General features: G+C 39.2%; 1 protein-coding gene across 3 annotated transcripts in view; it reads left to right on the top strand.

Moving 5' to 3' along the window:
- The window catches only part of TRPM4 (transient receptor potential cation channel subfamily M member 4), a 65,747-nt gene that overhangs the window by 17,050 nt on the left and 26,131 nt on the right, over positions 1 to 22,566 (top strand). For all 3 annotated transcript variants that reach the window (XM_072110245.1, XM_072110246.1, XM_072110247.1), the window contains exons 2-8: positions 9,847 to 9,914; positions 12,817 to 12,994; positions 16,694 to 16,874; positions 17,706 to 17,872; positions 18,010 to 18,187; positions 18,765 to 18,829; positions 21,818 to 22,000. In XM_072110245.1, coding sequence (XP_071966346.1) covers positions 9,847 to 9,914; positions 12,817 to 12,994; positions 16,694 to 16,874; positions 17,706 to 17,872; positions 18,010 to 18,187; positions 18,765 to 18,829; positions 21,818 to 22,000 — 1,020 coding nt within the window. The remainder of the gene's footprint in view (positions 1 to 9,846; positions 9,915 to 12,816; positions 12,995 to 16,693; positions 16,875 to 17,705; positions 17,873 to 18,009; positions 18,188 to 18,764; positions 18,830 to 21,817; positions 22,001 to 22,566) is intronic.

Raw genomic sequence — 22,566 nt, 5'->3', positions numbered from 1 at the left:
GTACATGGTGTACAAGTAATTTGTACACCATGTACAATTTTTAATGATGACAAAATAAAGGAAAGAATCGTTATTTTATCTGGATGTGTTACGGAACTCTTCTTTTTTTGGATCCTGCATGCTCAAAGCCAGCTATACGTGTGCACTGCAGCCATAGGATCCTCCACCAAGCCAGGGTATGTGAAAACTTTCTTTTTCTTTGAAATAGTATGTGTTGCTAAAATGTATTCTCTGGTAGCTGCTTAAAGAAAAGCTGTCCTGGCATGTCTGTTTAGAAATAATTACATTCCCCATAATAGAAGAATTCTGGAATATTTTCTTATAGCTTTAGGTTGTATATTTGCTTTGTAATTTCTTCTTTGTATTTGTGAGTGAATTACCTGCTAGGCACTACCAGCAGGAGGCTTGTCTCATATTGTTAGCATTTATTGGACAGTGGCTGAGGTGAGTGTTAAGGCACACACCTCAACTTGTAACACACAGCTCAACATCAGCAAAAAGTTTGTATGTTATCTCCGAGTTTGCATGGGTTTTCTCTGGGTCCTCCAGTTTCCTCCCACGCTCCAAAAGATACTGGTAGGTTGTTTAGATTGTGAGCCCAATTGGGGACAGGACAGATTTGCCAGGCTCTGTGCAGCGCTACGTAATCTGTGTGCGCTATATAAATAAAGAATTATTATTATGATATGACATAGGGTTTTAATATAAAAATTACAAAGTTTTCATTGTGGTATCTTATATAAGGATCTACAAACTCTGTGGGCGCTGTCTTTTCAGCCATTAAACCCTGAAACTCAGATTCATTATTATAATGGTCTCATATGGCATAACATGTTATGGTAAAACTGCATTTCTATCAGCAATTGTTCCCATAATTATGGTAAGCAAAAAACAGGATACTGGTTGACATTTGCCCTCATTGAGAATGTAATAGCATAAATACTTGAAGTTCTTTCAATGCCAAAGTTATAATAACACAACCCATAACCGTTTAGGCTTCCAGCAAATGCCATTTAAAAATTGTCCTCTAATGAATATGTATTCTGTTTTGTGTGATTTTTTTTTGTACAGGCTTGTCAACAGTACACACAGATTTACCTTTACCAAAACAGTGTCTTGTCTATTATTATTATGTCTCCATATTCATGTAAATGCAATGTAAATGAATCTGTGTCATTATGTATTTAAATGCTTTTAATTGCATAAACCCAATAACACTGCTCAGTGACTGTGTTTGTCCCTGATCTCTTGATCTGATTGACGGCAGTCTCCTAGATGTTTTCATACAGTGCTCAGTATTCTCCTTGGGGGTCTCTTTAGCACGAGAAATTTTTTTTTACAGTAGTGAGGGCAGTGTTAGGAATGAAGGGGTAGTCAAGCACCCCCATGTTGCATGTTAACCTGTGTGCACTCTCCTGGAAATATGACCCATATTTATCTGTCTATTTTATTGCACACAATTTCTTGTTATCATTTTAGTAATTTAACTGTTGATTCAGGTTCTGGATGTAAAGGGTACATTCATAGAGGATGTGGGTGTAAATTTTTGTTTCTGAATTGTACATGTACAAGTATTGAGGTGTTAGGGGTTAGTTATAGATCTACTAAATTGACCCCTGGATGACACACATAGACAGGTATTTAATAGGACTTCCACGCTTCCACGCAAATGCTAGTGTTTCCCTAGCACTTATTTCCCTAGCGATTATTTTCCTCTTTCCCCCTTCTCCATGCTAGGGGGTGCAGCCGCAGCCAGTGGGGCAGCAAGACGGTGGGCCAGTTGGCCGGCGTGGGGTGCTCCTGACCCTGCGCTGGTGCATTCGCTGCAGCCAGCTACTTCTTGACTTCTCCGAAGCCTCTTGATGTATCCGATTAAGTGGGAGGGTCAGAAATCAGGCTATCATATGCAGGGTCAGGCTATCATATGCAGGTGCACGAGCGCAGGCGTATGATAAATACCCCCCCTCAGTGCATATTTTGGCTCAAAATGATGTGGGAACCATTGCTTGTTCAGGTATAAGTCTCCGTTATAGCTAAATAGTTTTATTGCTGTGATAAGGAGTAATTATTAATATGAGGCAGGGTGTTTCTTATTGAGAATAAACACACAAAGGTCAGTGGTGGAATTATTCTGATATTTCATCCTGCCTCATATTTAAATGGTAATTCTATTAAGACAATCTGTATATTTATGCTCTATTAACATGTATAGATTTTATAGGGAAAGTACACCCTGCTCAGGTTATCTTTGAACCAAAGCTACTAAAAGGTATAACCAGCTCTCACTCCATTGCATTTAGCTCATCCAGTTATCTCCCTTTGAGAGCAAATTTTGCTTTCTCCTAGACTGGCCCCTAATTACCTAAACTTGGCATGCAAAAACGAGGATTTAAAGAATATTAACCAATATTAAAATGGTAATAAAATTACCACCAGAATACTCCTTTATTAATGTCCGGTTGGTGTAAAATTAAAATGATTCTTGTATATAGATAATTCTTAAGGAATATGGTGGTAATACACACTGAAGATCAAAATTAGGGAACAACACACAATTTTTTTAAGTGTCAAGGTCATAGTATAGTATGTGAATAGACCCTAGCAACAGTAAAATAGCAGTATTCTAAGTTTATTTCATAATTTGTATGTATTTTCTAAAGCACAGATTAAAATGTAAATGTAAATATTGTAAAAGAACACTGATCAAAATTAGAGAACACTTTCAGGTATCTGTAAATTGGTATTAATCTATAAATTGGTGTTTCCTTAAAGGGGTGTTTCCACGAAGACAAGTTTCTTAAATGTACTCAGGATAACAAAATAACACTTTCTCGAATTCACTGTTATTAACAAAACTACAGCAATTCACAGATTTAATTCTAACCTGTCTCTCCATCAGTCCTGCTGTACACAATTTCAGTTGCCCCTAGACACGACCCTGTAACTTCGGATCTTGGATTTGTTTGGATTTGCTCCCTGCACTCTAGACCTGCCCCCTACAGTCCAGGACAGAGCTCACTCACTGATGCACACTGATACACAGACAATGGGGCTTATTTACTAGGGCTCAAGCTCTGCACTTTCATCAGACTGTTCGCTGATTTCAGGATTTGCGCAGCTTTGACTGGTATTTAACTGCGCTGGCTTTCATACGATGGGTGGGGAGGGGGCTGAGCACAGGATTTAACTATCAAATTGCGTTGCAACACAATGCACTTACATGCACCAGGAAGAAGAAGAAGAACTCCGGCGGACCTGCGACACATGCAGGAAATCAGGTGCACGTTCTTAGTGAATCGCAGCAGAGTGCATTATCGTCGGACAATGCACTTGAACTCAGATGAACTCAGTCGGACGGTTAAGTAAATCTCCCCCAGTCAGTTCCTGTCGGCAGTAGTGATAGGAGCTAAAACAGCAATAAAACTGAGTAAAATTGTGAAGTAAAGGGTTAAAAATTATCTCTATTGTGTTAACATCACTAGGGGATTGAAATTTGAAAATTTTCTTTCATGGGGAAAACCCCTTTATAGGACATCTACCACCAGGATGAAGGATTGTAAACCCACTGGTATGTGTCCCCTCTGACAGGATCTACTTTTCTTTTAGCTTCGTATGCCTTGGTTTTTACAATAAAAGGATTTTAAAATGATGTAAATGAATTTGAGGGGATCTTGTCTCCGAATGCTCTTAAACATTATGACACGGTATGATGAGACAGATTTTTACATTGTTCAGTGCTGCAGTATGTGAAATCATTACCCATGGAGATGCTCCGTATTTTTATTTTGAGGGCGACCAGCTTTCTTTGGGGGCAGGGAGACGTTTGTGAGGTTGTAAAGTTGCAATATTCTAGAAATCATAGACTTTAAACAACCATTTTTTTTAGCCGTGGCTGTAGGCTTCTCCCATTTAGCCTTCATCTGGACAACCTGCTGACAGAGGGTTTCAGTCACTTAAGAACAGTACATTGTTTTTGGAAAGTCAGTGAAAACTAGAACGTTACCAGTTAAATAGGGTTTGTCAGATGCTCCATAGCTGTTAATTGAGCCTGAAGCCCTTCAGGCTCATTTGCATAATGCCCAAAGCCTTTTTTTTTTGTAAAAACCATGGCATAAGGAGTTAAAAGAAGAGCAGATCCTTCCAGAGGGGACAAACACCAGCATGTAAGTGTACTTAGTTTATAATCCCACATCCTGGTGGTGGACTTCCTTTAAGTGTCATTTATTTTTCTTCCTTGCCTCTTTTGACTTCTTTTTCTTTACTATGGCAGTAAATGTGCTTATTTCTCTCCTGGTTTTGGAAAGGAGAATCTGCTATTTGAAAACTCATCAGCTTTTGTTACAAGACCTTGATTTCTGTAAGGTAGAACATGTTGAAACTTATACTTAAACTTTTAGGAATTTTTCCACCTAACTACAGCAGGGACCACTCCCTCCTGTTATTCAGATACATCTGTTGTGGGCTGAGGTTACACGAGACGGCTACTCCACGCCCCGGTAGCCACTTTTCCCCTCCTACTCACCCATCTTCGGCGCGCCTGTTTCGGAGCAGTGACCGCGCAGGCGCGGGCCTGCTCTTCTGCGCATGCGCAGACGGCAGGATCGCCGGACGAGGGCGCGCAGCTACGCGGAGCTGCACGCCGAAGATGAGTGAGTAGGAGGGGAAAAGTGGCTACCGGGGCGTGGAGTAGCCGCCTCGTGTAACCTCAGAGTCGCATAAGTAAATTTGAATATATGTGTAATAAAAGTTATCAAAAAAGTGTGGGGACATGAGGATTAGCCCTTAAAAGGGCTATCCTCACGTCCCATTGATCCACCTACCACCCAATCTACCTTTATAGGTAGATTTGTGGTGGTAGGTGCCCTTTAAAGCGGATGTTCACTTTCAGAAAATAATTGATATTGATTGTGCAAGGAAAAATTATACAATTTTCCAGTGTACTTTATGTATCCACTACATGATTTTCAACATCTCTGCTTGCTGTCCTTCTATAGAAAACTCCTATGTTTACTTCCAGTGGATAAAAATCTGTCTATGGTCATGTGAAGACCGTTATTATCACCGGCATTGATTACTCGATGTGATAAAAACGACTCCTGCACCTGTGTGACATCACATGACCAGGGACAGACTTCTATACACTAGAAGTAAACAAAGAAGCTTTCTATAGAATCACAGCAAACAGAGATGTAGAAAACTGTGAGGAATGGATACATAAAGTATATTGGGAAATTGCATAACTTTTCATTATACAAACAATATGAATTATTTGCTGAAAGTGCACAACCCCTTAAATTTACTACCATGTCTGTATAGCTTAATAGTTCTAAAGGTCTGTTTGAGAACTACTAATAGCCATGTAGGTTTTGTCTATTCAAGTTATTATAATGTTTTTCTCCATGTATTCATCCATGTTCTGTGGTTGCTAGTGTTTTTTTCTCCAGGGTGATCTACGTGTTGCTTTCGAAGGATGCAGTTAGTATTGTGAGAGTAGGGATTAGTCAATTCCCTTTGGAGGATTAGTCATGTATTCTACAGATCAGTAACTAAGCTGAACGGAAAGCTGATAAACCAGTCCTCCAAGTATAGTTTACAAAAAAATTATCCTGGATGTCTTATCCTTCTATCTATCTCCAAGGCTATATTTCACCTGCATTAATAGTTCAGTTTGCTGGCATAGTCCTGTATACAGTCTATGAGTGGTCCCCTTGGGACCACTTCCCCTACAAACATTTCCCAGCCTCCATTATATAGCTATAGATACTTCCTACCCGCCTCCTGAGAGGAGTCTTAAGTTCCATCATTGCAATTTTTAGCTACATAACATCCTACTTAAAACATTATTGCACTGTGTACATTTATATAGATTTATGTCAATAAGAGTTTATTCTCTTTGTAAGTACATGATATTGCTTTTCTTGTTCTGTACGGGATCAGTCATGTTAGCAAGATGTCACATGCTGCATGATACAATTGGTACAATTTTAGGTATGTCCAAACATACCTAAATTATCAAAACTAAAAAGGTATAAAGGGCAAAAAAAACCAACTAAAAATCAATTAACACTAAAATCAATGTATAGAAAACAACACTGGTATGTCTCAACAATGAGACAAATCTGAAAAATATTTGTGTTGAACAGAATATGCCGACAGTAAGTCACCAAAAAATATCAAATTTTATCCGAGACATAGCTATAACATGCGAAACACCAATCATGTTTTTTACAGAACCAGCAAAAAATTATGGATAAATAATTTAAGTGCACAAAAAACATAATTAGTACATTACCGCTCAACAGTTTGGGGCCACCCAGACAATTTTGTGTTTTTCATGAAAACTCATACTTTTATTTTTCAAATAAGTTGCAAAATGAATAGAACATATATGTTTGAAATATTTATGCAGACCTTTGGCCTTCTAGCTGTTAATTTGCTGAGATAATCTGGAGAAATTTCACCCCATGCTTCCAGAAGCCCCTCCCACAAGTTGGACTGGCTTTATGGGCACCAGATGATCAAGCTGCTCCCACAACAGCTCAATTGGATTGAGATCTGGCCTGGCCACTATATCAAAGATAGAATACCAGCTGCCTGTTTCTTCCATATATAGTTCATGCATAATTTGGCAGCATGCTTTAGGTCATTGTCCTGTTGTAGGATGAAATTGGCTTCAATCAAGCGCTGTCCACAGGGTATGGCAATGGGTTGCAAAATGGAGTGATAGCCTTCCTTATTTAAAATCCCTTTGAACTTGTACAAATCTTCCACTTTACCAACACCAAAGCAACCAAAGACCATTGCAAGACCTCCACCATGTTTGACATATTGCATCTTCCAGCATCTTTTCAGTTGTTCTGCGTCTCACAAATGTTCTTCTGTGTGATCCAAACAGCTCAGACTTAGATTTGTCTGTCCACAACACTTTTTTGTGTTCTGTGTTCTTTTGCCCATATTAATCTAGATATGGCTTTTTCTTTTCTACTCTGTCCTGAAGACCAGCATCCTAGAGTCGCCTCTTCACTGTAGAGTGTGACACTGGCGTTTGGTGGGTGCTATTTAATGAAGCTGCCAGTTGAGGGCCGGTTTCTCAGACTAGAGAGTCTAATGTACTTGTCTTGTTGCTTAGTTGTGCTGCGGGGGATCTGACGTCTCTTTCTACTCTGGTTAGAGCCTGATTGTGCTCTCCTCTGAAGTACTTAGTACACACCATTGTAGGAAATCTTCAGTTTCTTGCCAATTTGTTGCATGGAATAGCCTTAATTTCTAAGAACAAGAACTGTTGAGTTTCACATGAAAGTTCTTCTGGTCATTGTGAGATTTTCATAGTCAAATTGTTTTCAGCTGTGCTAGCATACTTGAACTAGGAGTCTTCTTAGGTTGCGGTCACACGTCGCGTTTACTGCATGTGTTTAGAAACGCATTGCTACAGCTGAAGGGAGAATTAAACAGCTGTTAACGCTTGCCTTTACAAAACGCAAGTGTTAATGCATTGTTAACGCATGTGTTAACGTCGTGGTTAACACATGCGTTTTGGAAACACAGGTGTTAACAGCTGTTTAATTAGGCAAATCTCCCTTCAGTTGTAACAATGCATTTTTAAACGCATGCAGTAAACGCGACGTGTGACCGCACCCTTACACAGTTAGCAAATACAATGTACCATTAAACCACTGGAGTAGAGGGTGTTGAATATGTAGATATTGAATAAAAACCAGAGGTTGTCCACAGAAACAGTCATTTACTACATAAACAATGTATAGAGTGTAGTTATGATTCATTTAATGTTAGCTTCATTGAAAGAAAATATGCTTTTCTTTTAAAAATAAGGACATTTCTAAGTGACCTCAAAATTTTGAGCAGTAGTGTAGATAAACTATATAAATTCATATACTTAGACAAATGTGAAACAAAGAAAACCTACCACTGGAATAGAATATAACTGACACCACTCAAAGAGGAAAAGATATGCAATATGGAGGCATCCTATATCAATATATAGCTAACATTATAAAGTCAGTATGTGTGTGTGTGAGCTCATAATGTTGCATTATGTTGTAGTTCATTATAGTGTACATGTACCTAGTAATTGTAAAGCTATACAGCTATCTAAATACTGTATCCAAGCCATGCTCGTCAATCTCTGCCAGCTCCATAGAGATGAATGGAGCAGAGCAGACATGTGCAGCTGTCTGCTCCAGTCATCTGGGGGAGCGACGAGGTGTCCGACCGAGGTACCTCAGACCCCATCAGACCCCCCGTTCTCATAGGGGTCTCATTAGGCCCTATCCTGCCTAATTTGTTTTGTTGGAAATCCATTTAACATACCATGACACTTTGGGGCAGAAGCAGACTGTCAGGGAATAGGGACCACCTTGACGCCTGAGGCTTGAAAGAGAATATCAGACATACTTCCTTTTACTCAGTGATAAGATAAGATAATCCTTTATTAGTCCCACAGTGGGAAATTCACAGCGTTGCAGCAGAGAGAGTACAGTACATACAATGACAGAACAATAATGTTATTGAAAATGAACAAAACAAAAAAAAAGAGGGGGGGCGCAGCTTACTTCTGTTTGGGCTTTGTTTGTTGAACAGCTTGATCGCAGCAGGTAGAAATGACTTCCAATAATGCTCCCTTACCTGTGCTCTTTGATATACATAAAGGTATGCACATACATATCAATGTGCAGATTTTGCTTTCCCATATATAAACCCGTATAATAAAAATTGCATCTACCATCAGGATATACTATAATCTTGTATCTGAAACTGTTGTCCTTTAGCTTTTGCAGAATAAGTAACTTCATGTAATTACAGAAAATAAAGATTTCTTATGAATGATTAGTTTCTGTATGTGTCTGACAGTCCACCCCACTCACTACTAGAAATGTGTCTATGAATAAAGGATCTCTCTTTTTATATAGATTTGCAATGAAAGTATATAGGGAAGGGTTGAGCTAGGTAGGACCTGCAGGATGTGACCTGAGACCTATTTACTTACTAGCTCTTTTGTCAATAAAGTTTACAACGAATCCGGTTTTTCTCTGAAAAATTTGGACTTGTTTATCTAAAGGGTGAGTCTAGTAAATGGCAAATCTCTGACCTGTCACACCTCATCATCAAACTGGTGACTCATAATGATGGACACGGGTGACAGTAACCTTTGACTTAAGTTTGAGATAAGTTCTTCTTTTCTGCATAACTTGCAGTTTATTGATTTTTTTTTGTTTTTGTTGACCTGCCAACAGTTTTCAATATCACTATGACAAATGGATAAGAATTCAAGTTACAAACATGTGTGAATATAAGGACTATGGAGGGATGAAGGGGTCTTGTTGATTTGGTTGGTTGTTTTTTTCTTTTTAAAAACATTTTTTTTTTCCAAAATAACATACTAATGGTAATTGCTGTTATTATTTTTGTTATTATATTGTATAACAGTAATTAAACAAGTATAGTTCGTCTTACAGAATCAAGCACAGTGTGGAGAGTTGATTTGCAAGTACATTATATATTATGTTACAGTGTTACAGGAAGAGCATTGGAAATAGGAAAGGAGCTTTTTTTTTCATGGCCCAGGGACCTTAGAGTAATGAAGGTTTTTTGTCAAACACAGTGTGGGACGAAATGGAGTCCCCAGTTCTACAATTATTTGATGTGGTTGTTATATATCTACCTATTATCCTATTTTCCCTCTGTGATATGAGCCCAGCCCTGGAACTTCACCATGGACATCCCTATATCGTTTTTTGTGCAGTTACCGTACAGTCATAGTAATAATACTATTAAATGTATCAGCAATTTGGCATAGCAAAATCTAATTTCTGTTCTTTATATCTACAGAGCTGGATCCCCAAATTATTCAAAAAGAAAACATGTACCACTTATATAGAGGACAACAAAAGCAAACAGTGAGTTTCTTTATTAAAATTTTAATGGTTGCTATTTGTTTGAGGCTGCAATAGTTCATGCATTTTATTTATTGCCAGTGCAAACTTGGGAAGATTTTGGGCTCTATGAAGGTCTAGTTAATCAAGTTTAGTTTGTCTAGTTTGTCAAAAAGTGTTCATTGAGCCAATATTGGAGGAAATGGGAGTCCAGTGCAATGATAAAACTTGAAACTTCAATGATCAATGCAAAATCTATCACAGTATCTCTTCTTACATATTGCTATTTATAATACTGTGTCTTCTCATGTGACACAGGGGCCTTTAAGCTGACTTAGGGATTTTTATATACATACGTACAAGCCAAAAACACCCACCCCACACATACAATATATAAGTGCACATACAATATATATGTACAAGCCATTTCCACTCACCCCCTAAATACAATATATAAGTACACATACAATACAGGCGGTCCCCTACTTAAGGACACCCGACTTACAGACGACCCATAGTTACAGACGGACCCCTCTGCCCACTGTGACCTCTGGTGAAGCTCTCTGGATGCTTTATAATAGTCCCAGTCTGCAATAATCAGCTGTAAGGTGTCTGTAATGAAGCTTTATTGATAATCCTTGGTCCAATTACAGCAAAAAATTTTGAAACTCCAATTGTCACTGGGGCAAGAAAAAAATTTGTCTGGAACTACAATTATAAAATATACAGTTTCGACTTACATACAAATTCATCTTAAGAACAAACCTCCAGACCCTATCTTGTATGTAACCTGGGGACTACCTGTATATATGTACAAGCCATCTCCACTCACCCCATACATACAATATATAAGTACACATACAATATATATGTACAAGCCATCTCCACTCACCCCACACATACAATATATAAGTACACATACAATATATATGTACAAGCCATCTCCACTCACCCCACACATACAATATATAAGTACACATACAATATATATGTACAAGCCATCTCCACTCACCCCACACATACAATATATAAGTGCACATACAATATATATGTACAAGCCATCTCCACTCACCCCACACATACAATATATAAGTGCACATACAATATATATGTACAAGCCATCTCCACTCACCCCACACATACAATATATAAGTACACATACAATATACAGGTGTTCACCTAATTAAGAACACCCAACTTACAGACGACCCCTAGTTACAAACGGACCTCTGGATGTTGGTAATTTACTGTACTTTATCCTTAGACTACAATAAACAGCTATTATTGTTATCAAAGGTGTCTCCAGTTGAGCTTTATTATTAATTCTAGTTCTTATGACAATCCAACATTTTTAAAATCCAATTGTCATAGAGACAAAAAAAATTCTGACTGAGGTTACAATTAGAAAATATACAGTTCTGACTTCCATACAAATTCAACTTAAGAACAAACCTACAGAACTTATCCTGTGCATAACCCGGGGACTACCTGTATATGTAAAAGTCATCGCCACCCACCCCACACGTACAATATACAAGAACACTTACAATATATATATGTAAAACGCCACACACTCACCCACATTGTCTCTTTTAAATGTGGCCAATAGTAAGATATTAAAAGTTATTTATGTAGTGATCCAATGGCACAATGACAGCTGCCTCTACAGCCAGAATCTTCTGCCACAGCTGGTGTGCGAGGACACCATCATGCTGTCTGTCTCGTGGCTCACACAGAGGTTTTGTTTCCTTCTTCCAATTAAAGGAATCTACACATTAAAGCACATATACTATTAATTCTTTTTTACCCTCTTTTGGGGGTATGAGACCCTCAGACCCCTAGCAGTTGTGTATATACATTATATATTCTTCCACTGAAGGATGTCTCTGGTAAGGATGAGTTGTTTGGAGCATAAGCAAATATATCCCCTGGTGCTCCAAACGTCTTTACAATAGTTAACAGACACTATACTATGACCCTGTATAAATGTAGTTTGTGTTTTCAGGAATATTTTCTTTGATGATCTCAAAATATGTTAGTCCAATTCTGTACTCAATTCTAAGTCACTGCATCCATTCAGACCCCATGTGGTACTGTAATATTGGACTGTTTAAAAGTACAACTCCAATTATATCCCTAAACTGTGATAAGAGAAGTAAGATCAATATGTTGTGTACTTGGATACTATTTTATATTTTATGACTGTGTGTTCATATTTTCAATAAAGATAAAAAGAAGTTAAAAAACACAATGGTAACCTAGGAGTAAAATATTAGTATGTCAAAGGCTAGTTCTGAGAGCAGAGGTCATTGGGGGGTATATGGTCCTTGAACTGCACAAATGAGGGGTCAACAATTCTAAAAGATATGCTATGCTTTTACATTATAACAAAATGCTAGAGGTTATCTTCATTTATAATGGTCATGATAGAGATCAGGTGTGTACTAATGCACCTTTGAGCCCTGTTATCTGCTCCAGTAGTCTGCACACACATATTACACTGCAAAGTCGCATCATTATAATAATCATGTTTGCACATTTATCCATATGCTGTTATGCATATTATAATAAGTGCAATACACACGACTGAAAAGTTGCAGTATTAATATAACAAATATAACCAAAATGTTGTAAATGTAGCAATATTGGAGCACTTCAGCTCTTGCACGGTACAGCAGTATGGTATTGGGAGTTCTGCAATGGTCTTCTCCACACCTCACTGTCTACTGTATATGAAGAGATCATCATCTTATACATGGATTTAGCAGTGCCACACTAAGCCCTTTAAATGTTGGTGATACCCTGCTAAACAATTTACATTTACAGTTCAAGCACATCTATGTAATATTTTGTCAGTATAATTATATAGTAATTTAGTAATTGTGAATTTTTCCTGCTTTTTCTGCTACTTTGTTTTGAAACACAGAAAAGGTCCCTATTGTCAGTGTGGACTGTTAAAGGAAAATCATGTGTCGGTGGCCATGGAGGACAACTTTGGAGCTGCCATTGTGAGCACATGGACCTCAGAAGAGCACACAACCGAAGAGCCAACAGATGCTTATGGAGATATTGAGTTTGTTGGAGCAGGGAAGAAGCACAGCAAGGTGGGAAGGTTCATATAGCAATAAGTTCTAATTATTATGCCAGTGTTTGATCATTAAAAAGGCCTATTTTCCACAGGCTCTCTATTTATTTGAAAGGTGCCAGGAGTTCCATGCCTACTGATGGATCTATTCAGCAGATTTTTCGTGTACCTGCATATATATATATATATATATATATATATATATATATATATATATATATATATATTCAAAACACAGCAGCACAGAGCACAGTCCTAGTGTTAGCAAAGGGATGGGCGCTATCCTACACTCTCACCAATGAGAATCCAGAAGATATCCAAAAGAAAATAGCAGCACTCCAATGTAGTGAAAAAAGGGTGTTTATTCCAACTCCAGCAACATTTCAGCAGTAAAGCTTCATTGCAGACACTTTACTAAAGTAAAGCATCCAGAGAGCTTCACCAGAGGTCACAGGGGGCAGAGAAGTCCTTCTTTAACTAGGGGTTGTCTGTAAGGAGTCTGTAAGCCAGGAACATGATATGCTTCTTCAAGGTCATGGAAGAAGTGTTGTCTCTCTGCGGTCTTAGGTCAGGTTAGCTTCAATAACTTCACTAGAAAATCATATCCATAACACTTAAAGGAAATCTACCATTTCAAGATGGTCATTCTGACCCAAACATACCTGTACTTAGGGGTAGATTAGCTGATGCAGGAGATGGTCTTCACATGGCACAGAAATCCTTAGTTTCGTCCACTAGCCAAATGAACCCATTCGGCGCTCCTGGGCACCCGACACAGTTCGCTTGGCGCTTCATCACTTGCATAACAAAGCACATGACTTGCATGCTTGTAAGTTCTCCCACCACCCTCTCACTGTCGCTATTGAGAGCTAAGGCTTGAGCACTGTATCTTAAGTAAGCATGGCCGTACTGCTAAGTGGCCTAAGAACGCCTGATGGGTTCATTTGGCTGGTGTATAAATCTATTTTTGGACGAAACTAAGGATTTCTGTGCCATATTAAGACCACCTCCAGCATCCACCAATCTACCCCTAAGTACAGGTATGTTTGGGTCTAAAATGGTAGATTTCCTTTAATGCCTGACATTCCCTATTTAAGCCAGTGTAGTGCAGTAATAATTACAACTGGTCTTATTTCTGAAACTGACATGTTGGGGCACAAGGTAGGGAACTCCTCCCTATTACACTAATATGTTTTATTAGGCTATATGAATAGGATCTGTCTATTACAAAAAAGACCCTTATAAAAGCCATATTTGAAGGGGCTATTGTAGCATGTGCTCCATATGCTAGTTGTCAGGGTCGAGGGGAGCCACTCTATGTTGACCAGGGAACCTACATATACTGTAACCAGGGCACCATATTATGTTTTTCATATTTGAGGCAGTGGTTTGACTTCCCTGTCTATATTGTCAGCTATTTTTAGTCCGGTCATAAGTTGTTTATCAAGCATTCACTAGAACAGCTCACATGACAGCCATTCAAAGCAGGTCACTGTTAGAGCCCCACGTCCTGGGAACAAGAAGACGTACAATTGTGGGCTTTGTGAAAGGACACTATGCAAATCTCTCTGTGAGACAGTATACGTTACTCAGACTTTTCAGCAAATACTTCCAAAGTCACAGTCTTCTTGAGCGACACACATATTATGATTTCATGCTGATTGTCACCTGCATTCAGCTATGAACATTGTTCTTGACTCCATATCAATCCTGATAAAAGTGAAGATTAAGGGCCCATTCCCTTGGCAGTGGAAAACATCAGTGTGCCATCTATGCCAGCCAGAGCTGCACTAAATGAAATACTTTATATGGGATCAGTGCCCATGCCCATTTTTGGAAAGGACTGTGCAAATGTTTATTAAAAAGTGGAGCATGTCCTAGTCTGAACCGGAATTCATGGGTCACTCAGACTATAGTTCGTATGGATCTTTCAAAAGATGATACCACAAAAATGCAACTCAGTCACAAAAAAGTCATGTTTGACAGTCGCAAATTGGCAGTCGTGGGCATCTATCCTAAGAGTGGCCAAATACATTAGATGAACACAGCTCAATCTTTAAAGAAATGTCCCATCTAGCACTCAAACGTCAGTGAATCAAAAAGTATAGTTAAAACCATAATGTGTTACAACCGCATGGTGTTACGTTTCCTGGCCAATGACTGACACGCTTCTGACATAAGTATAAGAAGGTCCTTACTCTTGGTCTAAACTGGTCCCAGGGTGCAATGCGCTAGTTGCTTACACATATGCCATTCTGATTTCATACAAAGCCCAATCACACTGATATTATTATCTTCATGTTACTATATCACAATCTGTTCACTATGGTCAATACATCAAATCGGAAGTGTGAGATGGGGTTACTTACAACATATGAATTCCTATATGACATTAAAATAAATACATAAACATACCACTTTATGTAGGCAAATAGTGCATAGCATCCATGGACCAGAATAGACCATGATTAAGGATGTTATACTTCAATCCAAAATGCAGAGGACGTTTGCCAGGAGATATTACACTATGTCATTTTAACATATTACAGTCAGTCAGAGGGTAAGCTGGCTAATCCCCCCTCCTTCCTACACTATTTTTCTCCATAGCTCTATTTTGCCTATTCTGGTGATACAAATCATCCATGAAATGTGTGTATTGACTGCCATCCATCAGAAGCATATAATGGGGGGGGGGGGGGTAGTTCTACTTAAAAGAGAATGGGGCTTAGTTACTAAGGGTCCTGTGGACGCATTTTCGTTGGGTTTCCCGACTTTTCGGGGATTGCGCCAGGGATTGTGTCGCACGCAATCGGATTGTTTCACAATCGCGTCGGCTTTCACGCCACACAAATCGGGGGCCGGGCCATCGGACAATCCCACGGATTCGGACTACGCATGGGATTTAAAGGGGTATTCTCATCTGGGCATTCACATTCTTTTTCATTAATCTGCCATATATAAACATTTCTAAAATTAGATGTTATTAAAAAAATTATACCTGGGGGAAGATAATTTCTCATTAATGTAGTCATATGGTCCCTTAGAAACCAGCCTGACTCTTTGGATACAACCACCTCTGCTGGAGTGGCTACTGGGAGCTGGCTGGCTATATACTAGAGGGGCTGGCAGGCTGTGACCAATGCATTTCCCACCCTCGGCTTATACCTGAGTCAATAGGTTTTCCCAGTTTTTGGTGGTAAAATTAGGGGCCTCAGCTTATACTGGGGTTGGCTTATACTTGAGTATATACAGTATATTTCAATGTCACTGTCTCTATTAAATAAAACATTACAATACCCTGCAATTTATTAAGTGACTAGACACCTGTTAATTTTGAAGAGGTTTTCTGTGCAGCCGTCATTTGCATTACAGTCGAGACAGATAGGATTACAGAAGGAGATAGCACTTCTATAGGACACACCTTCCTTACATCCACTACTACAATAGATGGTGGAAAAGCTTATTTTTACACATAGCATGTCTAGAACACTCTCTGTAGACATCAGTAAGTTGATGGCTCTTGTGAAGCATATCACTAAATGTCATCTCAGGGAAGATTACTGCACCTATAACAATGGACTGAAAATAGTGGAAACAGAAATCTACAATAAAACAAAAAATTATTAAAACTAGATAACAAATTGTATATGTTTTTCCTCTATAGAGTCTAGAGCCTAAATGAAACTTGGTGATTTTACATTTTCTTTTTTTTTCCCAGTTTATTCGCTTATCAAATGAAACTGACCCCTCCAGCGTATACAACCTTATAACTCACAATTGGAAGATCCCACCACCAAACCTGGTGGTGTCAGTAGTAGGAGGAGATGGAGACTTTAAAATGAAAACATGGCTAAAGGATATCCTGAGGAAGGGATTGGTCAAGGCAGCTCAGAGCACAGGTAAGTGATCAATGAGGCTGATTTCACATGACCTATCTTTTTTAAGTTCAACAAAGAAAAATGGCAAGTGTTTGGTTCAGTAACCTTGCATATATGTTACCTGATTTGGGTTTTTTTGCATATGCAAAGAAAGAAGGAAACATGGACTGCATAAGGATGCTTGTGCTGGTTTACACATCCATTCCCCTCACCACCGAGGAGGGACTGGTTTTGTATACACCAATCTGCTTATTGCCTATGAAGAGGTGATTCATTCACACCAACTAGGGTTAATGGTATGTGAATTATTCAGGTCGTCCCAATGTAATCTATGATATGTCTGTTATACCTGCAGGAGTTTGGGTGTTGTGCCCATGTGTACTTAGGCCTGTAATTTGAGGGAGGGGGACAAAAAAATTTCATATGTGGCAACATTTCAAATGTAAAGGTATGAAGAAAAGTGGAAACATGGGAGAAATACTCGTGCAATAGTTCTGCTCTACCTCTCTGGTTAAGATGCCTCGCCCAACGTTGGATGTTTACAGAAAATAAAATGACAGCTGCCTTTTGAAAAATCTTGTCAGGGTATAAGTGGTTTGGTGTCACTCATTAGTGAGCTTTATAAGCTTAGCATGTGTATAGGGGAGATAACCGCTGAAAGTGTATGGCCGGATACATAACATTTCTGTTATATAGTTTTGTTTCCCCAGCTTACTGGAAGGTTCTCTTTGATCCGGTTTTGTGCATTATATTTTAACATGTATCATACTTTGTCTCACTGCAATGTCTATGTTACATTAAACAACTTTATCAAAATTAATACAACATAAAAAATGCCATGTCAAATGACAGGTGCCTGGATAATGACTGGAGGGATGCAGGTCGGAATTGGAAAATATGTTGGTGAAGCTGTCAGAGACCATGCCACTGCAAGCTCCAATTCTAGGACCAAAGTGGTTGCAATGGGCATTGCACCGTGGGGAATTGTAAATAACCGCCATAGTCTGGTGAACCCTAAGGTATGATTTCCTGGATGATGTTGTACTATTTACTCAAAAATGCCAATTACAACTTGTAAAACTCCCAGTTTCAGGTGTGGAATAGATGGTTAAATTTAAGATTGTTTTTGACTCTTGTCTGGATTTCCTTTTCACAGGGATCTTTTCCTGCAAAATATTATATGGAAAATGTGGATGGACCAACATATTCTTTGGACAACAATTATTCAGTTTTCCTTTTAGCAGATGATGGAACTATTGAACAAATGGGAGGAGAAACCAGCTTTAGATTCAGACTGGAGGAGCATATATCCAGACAGAAAACTGGAGTAGGCGGTGAGAAATCTTTATTAAAGAACATGATTCCATGGCCTTAGTAAGATAAAATCCCACTTTAACTTGTGTTAAAGTAGTAAAACTGACCACCATTTCTGCACGTCTGTGAGGATAAAATAGAAATGGTTTATTACTGCTTCTGTCCTCTTGTTAATTCACTGCATACTGCTAAACAAGAATTCTCTAGTAAACAGAGACATCAGCAGAGCTGTTATATCTACTGGATCAAACGGTCCTGTAATCAATGTAAATTATAGGATTAAGCAGAGCTGTAAGGTTTTTATCAGAGGGAGTTGTCTTCCTCTGTAACTATATATTATAAATGTCAAATCTCCACTACCCTCACAAATGTACTGTACACTGAATACAGCTAAAATTAAAAAAGTATATAAAATGTTAATTAACTAGCCTTATGTGTCACAAATATTGCTGCAAACATTTTAGGTAGTCCTGAAAACTCATTAAAGTTAGATTGTAACAGATTGTAATTGTTAAAAATACCATGTGTTTTTAAAATAAATTACAAAAGCTACAAGAATTTATATTAATTTATTTATTTCCACATTAATTGTTTTAGGCAAAGGAAGCATTGAAATTCCAGTTTTGTGCATGCTTATTGCTGGAGAATCCAAAATGTTAGAGGTAAGAATTTAGTACAACTTTTAAAATTATGCTAATGAAGGCCAGAAGGCCTCTGGTAGGGTTTTACCAGAGGCTTCACAGGCTAAAAAGTTAGGAGTCCAATGCACCAGCGTACACTCCAACCTGAAATTGGAGATCGACAATTCTATTAATCTGACGGAGTGTAGCGCACTTGCGCACACTCACTTGGAGGACGCAAAGATAATCACCATTATTTGCAAGGCCCCGCACAGCGAGGCATCGGACCCCAAGGAGGACACTGTGTCATTCAACCAAACCATGAGTGTGACTCTATACAATGAAAAAACTGACGGTCGTAACAAAAACATATTGTTGGACCTGTATCCCAATACCACACAGGACTATTTTTGTTTATGGTCATTGGGAAATAGCTACTCCAAAGAGCACAGTGGTACAATGATGGTGAAAGAGCTGCAGCTTCACAGGCTGTTAAGCTCTGCAGGAGCACTCCCCCCTCCTTCCACTGTGTCCTTAAACGTCCTATGCTGCCCTCATACTACATTAGGCAGAGAGAGGGTGGAAGTGCAGAGGGGAGGGAGAAATAGTGTAGAATCCTGTGAAGCCAGAACATGGAGGGCACTTCCCTCGTTCTGCAGCAGCGTGCTTTCACTTTCATCAGTCGTATGTAGAGGAGACATTGGAAGCTCTACAAAGAAGATAAAGTCTTGATCTGAGGGGAAGGGCCGACTACTATATGTTTTATTAATTAGGCGAGGTAGTATCCATCTTATATCTCTGATCTGTCTCATCTCTCTGTTTGTGTCAGATACTGGTTATGTGTTCAAAAGCTAAATGAAAGTGGAGCTAAACCCTGTACCCTGATAATCTAAGCACATTGTAAGCATACAGCACCACATAGCACAGAGGAATCAAGAAGTCTCTGCTAAGCTAGTGCCCGCCCACACTCTGGAATCTTAGACTGACCAGCCTAGGGAGTGATATGAACTAAGACAGCAATAAAACTAACTAAAATTGCATAGCAAAATTATCTTTTTGTGTAAACATCACTAGGGGATTACAATTTGACAAGTTTCTTTCATGGGCAAACCCCTTTAAGCCTTTATAAAGACTGTTGGTCTGCACACATTGCACACATTGGACAGAGCAGAAGTCCTTGCATCATACAGAAATATGATAAAAGGACTCCCTGTTTGCCAATTGAATTGCAGTTTGGGTGGCAGACACGGAGTCTTTGCTTAATACACATGGAACATGGAATACTACATAGAACAGTGAGTATTCAACACCTGTTCACACATGGTGAGCCTTTTTCCTGTTCACATGGTGTGGTATTACATGGTGTCCGCTGCTTCTGTTGTGCGGTGCTGGTGGGGACCCGGGCCTGGAGCCATGGGGGCTATGCCTGCCAGTACGGATGCTGGGGGGCAACCGGGTCTTGGTCCCTGCCGGCGCTGTGCTGCGGCGGTGGTGGACGCCATGTGATGCCGCACACAATAGTGTAGGGACCCACCAAAAAGAGGTTATCTTGAAGTGGTTGGTGGGGTTATACAATTTGATCAAAATGTAACTAAGAACCTCGAGTTCGTTATATATAATTAGCCTAGCGGCAGTAGATCATTGTATCATGTGTGGATGTGCGGTCCAGTTCTTTTTCTCTCCTCATGTTGGTTTAATATTTCTGTGTGATGCAAGGACTCTTGTCCAATGTGTGCAGTCCGTGGAATCGGACCAATATATTGGTCTGTTTCCAAGGGCAAGCAGCCTTATTCTATAAAGTATTTTTTGTCACCTTTTTACATCACAGACATATAAACAGGATTACAATAGAACATATATCTCTCTCAGTATATACATCTCCATTATTGCACTTACTTCTGACAGTACATGATATGGTTTATCTGCTCCACTCCCAGTATTGAACACTTGTAGAAAACTTTCTATAGAGGTCAATGAGTCAGCTCCAGTCTGCCTTTGACCGTGAGCTGCTGTAAAGCATACTACTAAATGTTATCAACAGAAGCTCAGACAAGGTGGCAGCAATTCTTTTTTCTCCTTCTACGTTTTGTTTGTTTTAAATTTTTTCCTCTTTTCATCCTCTTTAGTCTTTTTCACCAACTCATTTTCTATACATGCATCATCTAATTTTCCATCCTTCTCATCTTTTCTAAATTGTATTCAACTCTTTCGACCTCTGTTCACTGTCTTCCCCTGCATACAAAACTTTTTGTCTTTTTCCAATGCTTACAATTCTGACCTTCTTATCCTCCAACTTAATTCCCTCTCATGTTCACCTCTTTTTTCCAATGCTTATTTTGTGAACAAAGAATGAAAAAACAAATTAACAAAACTCAGATGTATGTGTAAAGAGGCCAGCAAAGCATGACACATAACCTTATTTTTGGCCCGAGTGTGCAGGGGTCCCACACAAGACAGGAGCCTGAACTTTTACATTTTTAGATCCAAAACACATTGGGGGAGATTCTGTCTACGCCAGAATACTGGAGTCATTTTCACATGTTTATTGAAGGTTTTAGACCACTTTTTGGTCCGTTTTCCTACTTAGCTGAAAAGGGGTGTTGCCTAATCAATATGGCAGAAAATTCAGTCTTTGCACCAGAAAATGAAGTCTAAGCTTCAGAAAATTGAGTTGTAAATAAAACCAACTAAAGGCTGGTCTACAGTACAACTCCAAAGTCCTAAACTACTAAAGAAAAAACACCCAACATATCTGGCACAAAATAAGACTGTGGGGTCTAACTCTTTACTGGTCTATTCACCGACATTTTTTATATGTCCCTCTTCCTACCTCTGTCCCTTTCTTCTTCTGTCCTTTGTCTTTCTTTTATTTTCCTGTTTGCCTTTCTTTTGTATTTTTTTGTCTTTCTCATCTCCCACTTGTCTTCTTGAGGTCAACTCATCCAGCATGCCCTTTTGTTTGTGTCTTAATTCTTCTGCAGGTTGTGTTTAAAATTTAGATGTAACCTGCCTTCTTTTTAAATTTTCTAGAGAGTTTACAAAGCTACAATGAGTCCTATACCATGTCTTCTGGTGGCTGGTTCTGGTGGTGTTGCCGACTGTCTGGCTGAAATCTTAGAAGAGTCACTTACCATGGAATCTATCCGTAGTCTGATAGAAGAGAAATTAAAACAACACTTCCCTGGAGAAAATTTAACAAAAATGATAGGAAAGGTCTGTATTATTTTTAATGTAATTTTTTCATGTAATAAGTTTATTTTTTATGATTTATAACTAGAATATCTACCGTATTTTTCGGATGATAAGGCGCACCGGACTATAAGGCGCATTATGAATAAAGGCCAGCTATGATGTCTAGGTGCATATATAAGGCACACCGGACTATAAGGCGCAGGTTCCTGGTGGCTGTTTGGGTTAGAAGGAGGTCCGGGGGCGTGTTTTGGATGCCGAGCGGAGAGGTCGCAACCAGCTCTGTTAAAGCGACTCTCCACAGACCCGGCAATTGTCAGCACCCCGAATAGCCGCGGAGCAGAGGTGAGCGGTCAGACAGGGACATGGTTAGAAGGGGGTCCGTTCACCCGGCAGAAGTTGGTTCGCGCTATGTTGGTTTGCGCTAAGGGAGCCTGTTGTTCATGCCGCGTGCCTGTAAGTAAGTACTGTTCTGTGGTCTGCAGTTCCCGCTACCGGAGACCCTTGACAGCAGATCTCCGGCGGTGTAAGTAGGGTCCGCTGCCCTCCTCCGCCTTGTCTCCTCCAGTCACTGCCTTGTCCCCCTTTAG

The sequence above is a fragment of the Engystomops pustulosus genome, chromosome 6 (assembly GCF_040894005.1).
Source record: "Engystomops pustulosus chromosome 6, aEngPut4.maternal, whole genome shotgun sequence".
NCBI classification, from domain to species: domain Eukaryota; kingdom Metazoa; phylum Chordata; class Amphibia; order Anura; family Leptodactylidae; genus Engystomops; species Engystomops pustulosus.
This window is presented reverse-complemented; position numbering and strand designations above follow the sequence as displayed.